Raw genomic sequence first — 8,464 nt, 5'->3', positions numbered from 1 at the left:
CTGGGTCTTGCCTCTAAACTACAAAACTTCGAAAAACTACAAAATCGCGCAGCTCGCATCTTAACTTTCCCTTCTAATGGCAGCTTTGATGATCTACTTTCATCTTCAGGCTGGATTAAAGTGAAACTCAAGCAAAATTCTACCTTCAACCAAAGTTTACAAGTCATTAAATGGCCTTGCTCCCTAATACGTGCGCGCTCTTTTCACTAATCGTAATGAAATTTCTGATTATTGTTTAAGGAATTCTGTTAAAAAGCTACCTATCCCACTGCCCCGAACCAACTATCTATAGGGAAGTTTTAGCTATAGTCTCTCCACCTGATTGCAGTGATTTCTTACGTCATTCTTTTCCCTCGTTGTTCTAATGTACACCATAAATAGGACTTTTGCAGCTTAGTGATCACATGATACAAAAACCGCCATACTGGAACCCAAATTGCGCACTGCGACATTTAAAACAAAGCAACTTAATTTAAATTTTCGTTGCTTTAGATGTCCCATTGGGTCCCCAATTTGCGTTCCAGTATGGCAGTTTTTGTACCATGTGATCACAAGCTGCAAAAGCCCTATTGCATGATATTCATAGAAAGCAGGCATCCTTTTATTCAATTTTAGGGCTAGATTTTAATGTTTTTAAGTTAATTGTAATTTCATTTTTGCCCGATGTTTTCAGTTACCGTGGTTAAATAAAGTAGTTGATTGATCGATTGATCGATGGATTGATCGATTGATTGATTGATTGAGTGATTGATTGAACTTGAAGGACAAAGAAATTAACACGAAAAAGGACGACGAAACTAAAAAAGTATTTTTTTTTTTTGAAATCGAAGACAAAGAACATGTTAAAACGAGATCATACGCCACTGTTGATCGCAATATGAGAACTGATACATTTCAAAGCAAGGCATCACCAGCAGCAACAGCAACGGCAGCAGCAGCAGCAACTAACGACGATACCCCTGTTCAGTTTGGTGGAAGGAAAAAATACATAGACATTGGCGTACACCATGCGGCAATGGACGATACTGATGGTATGATTATTCCAGTGTAATATGACATAATTAAGGTTCGACAGAAGCCCATAAACAGGAACCTACAACTCCAATACAAGGTCAATGTATTAAATAAACGGCATTTTCATAGATCAAGCCGAGACGAGCCTGAAATAACATTTGGGTTGCACAAGTGACCATTCTGAATCCCATGGGTACATATTTCTCATGCAGGACTTTTGATTAGCTGGAAAGGTCTAGTTTCGGGTGAAAATCAATCTAAAAATAACTCGGTGTGACAAAGCGCTGTTCAAACACCATAAAGTAGTGCGCCACTACCTATGGGCTCCTGGCGACAACAACATGCACTACTAGTCTAAACACCTCGTGCACAAAGCGATTGATATCCCGCTTTACATTTTTAAATTTTTACTTTGTTCGAAGAACAAATTATAGGATTCGACCCCGTTTTTGAACTTCGGACTTTTTTATTAATTAATTTTTTTTTTCGGGTCGCTCTTTGGCTGCGCATGCGTAAGATTTCTCTGTCTAGTAGAAGAAAGACGGCCATTTAACTGGGATTCCAACTCGGTATCTCGTCCTTCAGAGGCAATCGCAATGACCACTAAACCACGGAAGACTAAGTGACTGGATAACGGGGAAATATGTATTAAACAATTGTGTGCGAAACCGGAAACGAGTTTTTGTATTTTCGTTGCACGCAATGCAATATCCGGTTACCGTATGACTCTGCAACAGATTTCGTAATTTTATAATCACAGGCGACCCAAACGCAATTTGAATGCTCAGTCAACGTAACGGCTTGTAGGGTTTATATGGGAAGCATGAAATGCAGAAAAAAAATTGGCTAATCCTAGTTTATAGCGAGGAAAATACAAGAAATAAACTTACTCTTACTTGATCTTGTGTCCTTGTGTCCATTTGAGGCGCTCTGGGCAAGTTTTGAAATTTGCTCCTATCCTTCATTAAAAGAAGACAAAACTGGAAACTCCGAACCTCTGAAGCCACTGATCACTCCGCGATCAAGGACGATTTAATCCCAAAAATCGGCTTGATTCGGCCTTTTGTCTACTCTCACATGAAGATCGATAACAAACGATATAGCATAAATGCCCAGAGTCCCAGAGCCATTTTCACATGCTTAGAGAACGAGCCAGTTTTCACGAAGAACCCGCCGCTTTCTCCAGTCTGAGAGCCGTTCGCGATTCGGACAGGACACGACCGTTTTGATTCTACTCTTATTTTTACAATTGAAAATGCCCCTATAAAACAAGTTTCATCAACTAAATCTCTTGGCATTTACATATATGAGAAGGTGTCTTGAAATTTGCATAAAATGATTGCGTCTGGTACAGGTACGCTAAAGAGAAGTAGGCCTTTTTCTTCGTTTGATAAAACGCTTTTATCTATGTGTAACTCTCTAGTGCGATCCCATTTAGATTATTGTAGTGTTGTCTGGGTCTTGCCTCTAAACTACAAAACTACCAAATCGCGCAGCTCGCATCTTAACTTTCCCTTCTAATGGCAGCTTTGATGATCTACTTTCATCTTCAGGCTGGATTAAAGTGAAACTCAAAGAAAAATTCTTTCTGCAACCATAGTTTACAAGTCATTAAATGGCCTTGCTCCCTAATACGTGCGCGCTCTTTTCGCTTACCGTAATGAAATTTCTGCCTATTGTTTAAGAAATTCTGTTAAAAAGCTACCTATCCCACTGCCCCGAACCAACTATCTATAGGGAAGTTTTAGCTATAGTCTCTCCACCTGATTGCAGTGATTTCTTACGTCATTCTTTTCCCTCGTTGTTCTAATGTACACCATAAATAGGACTTTTGCAGCTTAGTGATCACATGATACAAAAACCGCCATACTGGAACCCAAATTGCGCACTGCGACATTTAAAACAAAGCAACTTAATTTAAATTTTCGTTGCTTTAGATGTCCCATTGGGTCCCCAATTTGCGTTCCAGTATGGCAGTTTTTGTACCATGTGATCACAAGCTGCAAAAGCCCTATTGCATGATATTCATAGAAAGCAGGCATCCTTTTATTCAATTTTAGGGCTAGATTTTAATGTTTTTAAGTTAATTGTAATTTCATTTTTGCCCGATGTTTTCAGTTACCGTGGTTAAATAAAGTAGTTGATTGATTGATTGATTGATTGATTGATTGATTGAGTGATTGATTGAACTTGAAGGACAAAGAAATTAACACGAAAAAGGACGACGAAACTAAAAAAGTATTCTTTTCTTTTTTGAAATCGAAGACAAAGAACATGTTAAAACGAGATCATACGCCACTGTTGATCGCAATATGAGAACTGATACATTTCAAAGCAAGGCATCACCAGCAGCAACAGCAACGGCAGCAGCAGCAGCAACTAACGACGATACCCCTGTTCAGTTTGGTGGAAGGAAAAAATACATAGACATTGGCGTACACCATGCGGCAATGGACGATACTGATGGTATGATTATTCCAGTGTAATATGACATAATTAAGGTTCGACAGAAGCCCATAAACAGGAACCTACAACTCCAATACAAGGTCAATGTAACGGCATTTTCATAGATCAAGCCGAGACGAGCCTGAAATAACATTTGGATTGCACAAGTGACCATTCTCAATCCCATGGGTACATATTTCTCATGCAGGACTTTTGATTAGCTGGAAAGGTCTAGTTTCGGGTGAAAATCAATCTAAAAATAACTCGGTGTGACAAAGCGCTGTTCAAACACCATAAAGTAGTGCGCCACTACCTATTGGCTCCTGGCGACAACAACATGCACTACTAGTCTAAACACCTCGTGCACAAAGCGATTGATATCCCGCTTTACATTTTTAAATTTTTACTTTGTTCGAAGAACAAATTATAGGATTCGACCCCGTTTTTGAACTTCGGACTTTTTTATTAATTAATTTTTTTTTCGGGTCGCTCTTTGGCTGCGCATGCGTAAGATTTCTCTGTCTAGTAGAAGAAAGACGGCCATTTAACTGGAATTCCAACTCGGTATCTCGTCCTTCAGAGGCAATCGCAATGACCACTAAACCACGGAAGACTAAGTGACTGGATAACGGGGAAATATGTATTAAACAATTGTGTGCGAAACCGGAAACGAGTTTTTGTATTTTCGTTGCACGCAATGCAATATCCGGTTACCGTATGACTCTGCAACAGATTTCGTAATTTTACAATCACAGGCGACCTAAACCCAATTTGAATGCTCAGTCAACGTAACGGTTTGTAGGGTTTATATGAGAAGCATGAAATGCAGAAAAAAATTGGCTAATCCTAGTTTATAGCGAGGAAAATACAAGAAATAAACTTACTCTTACTTGATCTTGTGTCCTTGTGTCCATTTGAGGCGCTCTGGGCAAGTTTTGAAATTTGCTCCTATCCTTCATTAAAAGAAGACAAAACTGGAAACTCCGAACCTCTGAAGCCACTGATCACTCCGCGATCGAGGACGATTTAATCCCAAAACTCGGCTTGATTCGGCCTTTTGTCTACTCTCACATGAAGATCGATAACAAATGATATAGGATAAATATCCAGAGTCCCAGAGCCATCTTCACATGCTTAGAGAACGAGCCAGTTTTCACGAAGAACCCGCCGCTTTCTCCAGTCTGAGAGCCGTTTGCGATTCGGACAGGACACGACCGTTGTTCTGGTGACATTTTCGCTTCTCTCTAGGGGTAGGGATCCAAGATCAAATCTCGCCTATCTGGATCTCTTGCACGTCTCCACAAGCCTTTGGCGTCTAAACCATTTGTCTCGAATTCCCAATCGCGTTGCTCAACTACGTAAACATGCAAATATCAGTTGATTCTCGACAGTTTTCCCAGAGAAAAATTACTTGGTCCCCGCTGTTCTGCCATGGAATCAAAACCGATTCGCGGTCCTGCCTATTCTGCGCACTGGAATTTTTGGTAAGTAGAGTAGAGTTACCCATTGCTTAAACTTTGATACGACTTGAATATTATAGAGTGTGCTAGCATCATTGAAACTTTTTTATTGCGAATCATATCACAGGGTCCTTTCCAATTATAAAGTAAGTGACAACGATCATGGGCGTAGCCAGGATTTTTCAAAGGGGGGGGGGTCACACTGTGTCAAATAGAGGGTACGCGTTTTCGCAACCTGAACATTGTAGGTTGTTTGAGTAAAAAACGGCTTACAAAGAAGGGGGGTCACGGGCACCCCAGAACCCCCCTAGCTACGCCCTTGTAACGATCTGTACGGGTCCGCAAATGATCCCCAAACTGTACCGCAAATGATCCCCATATTGGACCCCAAATGATCCCGGAACGCAAATGATCCCCGTTTTGGACCGCAAATGATCCCGAAAAAAAAGTGAGGAATGGCATAGAGGGTGGAATGGTCTGGATTGAGAATTAATGTGCAGGGCGCTTATTTTTATTAAAATCACTTTAAATCATGCATGGCCAGCAACAGGTTTCTGCCTCATTATAGTTTAAATTTGCCACATTCGATTATCGGATACAATCATCAAAAACTAACTTGGACGCAATTCTAAACCGATTGTGACCAGGGGCCTGTTTCTCGACAAGTCCCGATGACTTTTAGCATGTCTTTTCGAGATAACTAAAAGCGGATTGTGAAACACTTAAACCCTCTCCCTTCTTGAGATAAAGAGGGAATTGTGACATGTGAAAAGTTTACGGAATTTAGAGAAACGGCCCACTGATCTCTTTGACGAGGCGAAAAGGACGCCACCCGGGCCCGGCTAGCAACAATCGTAACATTAATAACTAGAACGCAATGTTTTAGCCTATAAGCTTTCGTTCAACATGCAATACCGCAGTTTTGTTCTTTCCCATGTCCTTGACTAAAAGTCGTCCATTAAACAACTATTACAGAAAACGCTATCATTTGCGTAGACCTGCAATGCTCCACCGCTCTTAAATACACCTTGTGTGTAGCACTCGAATTGCCTTCCACATCTGGGACAAATCTCTTCTGTTATTTTTCCTTCGCCGTATTTTTGCTTTAATTCCTGAGCAATTGCTAGCTGGGGATTCTGAACAGCTATTGGTTCCAGGTTATGGTAATGCAGTTCTGCTTCATGGCCAAAGCTAAAGGCTAAAGCGTTTCTATTTTCCGAACGTGTCCCAGACTTTTGCGATCGTCGGCGATCATTCCCGACACATGAAAAGTCAAATTTGTACTTTCAGGGACGTCGGCAATGGTTCTTATCTCGTTACCAATCCTCTAAATTGCAAGTTTCAATTTTTGGCGCACTTTCCATTTTCCGCCAAAGTCACTATCGGGAGAATGTAGGACAAGCATTTGGCGATTTTCCGATATGTTGGCAAAATCTGGGACGGTCGGGAAACTGCGAAATCCCCGATCGTCTGGGATTTTCCCGACATATGAAAACTAGTCTTAAGCAAGCTTCAGACAAAGGTATATCACCAAAGAGTCGGTTGGACATGGAATTAAGAAAGACAGGATTAACATATCGCCATCCTCCAGCCCCAAAGATGGGAACTGTCAATTCCATGTAATGAATGACCAGCTAATACGACTACGAAGGGTCTCGCAGAGTGCGACAAAAGTGCGATGTGACTTGGTAAATTACCTCCGTAGTAATTCAACAACCCCGGACGGGGCTCATTTCAGATAATTTATGAAACACAGAGCATGGGATACCTATCTGAGAAGGATGGCTATGGACGGTGAATGGGGTGACTGGATTGCTTTATGGGGCCTAACCAACATGTTTGAAATCCCGGTGGCGGTAGTATCAAGCTTAGGAGAAACGGGATTGAATATTATCTACTCCGTTGCTGGTAATGAAAACGAAGCCACTAGAGATATGGCCTTACTTGGCCATGAAGCAGAGCTGCATTACCATAGCATAACCTACAATATTCAGGTTGCGAAAACGCGAGTACCCTCTGTTTGACACAGTGTGACCCTGATATTTGCATGTTTACGTAGTTGAGCAACGCGATTGGGTACTCGAGACAAAGGCTTTAGACGCCAAAAGCCCGTGGGGACGTGCGAAAGATCCAGATTGGCGAGATTTGATCTCGGATCCCTACCCCTAGAGAGAAGCTGAAATGTCGCCAGACCAACGGTCGTGTCCTGTCCGAATCGCGAACTGCTCTCAGACTGGAGAAAGCGGCGGGTTCTTCGTGAAAACTGGCTCGTTCTCTAAGCATGTGAAGATGGCTCTGAAACTCTGGGCATTTATGCTATATCGTTTGTTATCGATCTTCATGTGAGAGTGGACTAAAGGCCGAATCAAGCCGATTTTTGGGATTAAATCTTCCTCGATCGCGGAGTGATCAGTGGCTTTAGAGGTTCGGGGTTTCCAGTCTTCTTTTAATGAAGGATAGGAGCAAATTTCAAAACTTGCCCAGAGCGCCTCAAATGGACACAAGGACACAAGATCAAGTAAGAGTAAGTTTATTTCTTGTATTTTCCTCGCTATAAACTAGGATTAGCCAATTTTTTTCCTGCATTTCATGCTTCTCATATAAACCCTACAAACCGTTACATTGACTGAGCATTCAAATTGTGTTTGGGTCGCCTGTGTCTTTATGAGGATAGAAAGATCCGTATTGATCACGCGATGGAAGTTCGCCATTTTGGCTGTACTATATCAGGCTTGGGCGCTAAGCGTGACGTCGTTGCGCACACTTGCATGAACGCGGGAATTTTGAAAAATGGTTCAGTGCGTCATTGTGGGCTGTTCTAATAGATCTTTCAGAAATCTCAGAACGTGTCTTGGCCACAGCGGTCGATGCGACAGTTGCATGTAATTGATGAATGTTAACTTTGTGAATCCATCGCTTCCGTTTATATCCAGTAAGTACGGGATTAATACCGGGAACGGAGAACGGGGAACGGGGAACCGGGAACGGGAGTCTGGGAAAGAGTGTACAGCGGTAACCCGCCTGAGAATTCAAAATGGCGGACGAAACGACGTTTTCAAACACTGATTTTATCGCTACTGTAGGTCGCGTTGACGACTCGCTTTTATTTAATTAAATATTGCCTAGGCGAAGCCACGAAGCCCAGTATTCCATGGTGAGTATTTCAAGTCAACGTTTCTGCAATGGTTGCTACCATTTCAGATTTGTTTTGACGATCCTCTATTATTTTCCTTCCTGAAATCTGCATCTTCCGGCAGAATTTAGTTATGTTGGTGTTCGCATAAGCAGCGAGGAGGTAACAGCTTGGATCAACAGAAATGAGGTACGAAACGTAATAAACAGCCTAGTTATTCAAATTACTGCATTCAGATATCTGCTTACCTTAACCCAACATAACATCAAGAAGATATCTTTGTATCGATGAATAAACTTGCATGTAAACAATAGAGAAATCAAACATTGACAGAACTTTTCAATAATATTTCATTTTAAGGCAATATTGATCATCTTCCAAAGGCCCTCAAAAGTGCTTTGAGGACATGCTA

At 41.5% G+C, this 8,464-nt stretch overlaps 1 protein-coding gene across 1 annotated transcript in view; it reads left to right on the top strand.

The window, feature by feature from the left end:
* The first annotated feature begins 832 nt into the window (after positions 1 to 832).
* Positions 833 to 8,464, top strand: part of LOC138037958 (protein mono-ADP-ribosyltransferase PARP14-like) — a 29,455-nt gene continuing 21,823 nt past the window's right edge. Inside the window, exons 1-2 of the mRNA XM_068883790.1 lie at positions 833 to 1,031; positions 3,280 to 3,480. Of these exons, the coding sequence (XP_068739891.1) occupies positions 878 to 1,031; positions 3,280 to 3,480 (355 nt within the window). The 5' untranslated portion in view covers positions 833 to 877. The remainder of the gene's footprint in view (positions 1,032 to 3,279; positions 3,481 to 8,464) is intronic.

The sequence above is a fragment of the Montipora capricornis genome, chromosome 2 (genome assembly GCF_036669925.1).
Source record: "Montipora capricornis isolate CH-2021 chromosome 2, ASM3666992v2, whole genome shotgun sequence".
In the NCBI taxonomy this organism is placed as follows: Eukaryota; Metazoa; Cnidaria; class Anthozoa; order Scleractinia; family Acroporidae; genus Montipora; species Montipora capricornis.
This window is presented reverse-complemented; position numbering and strand designations above follow the sequence as displayed.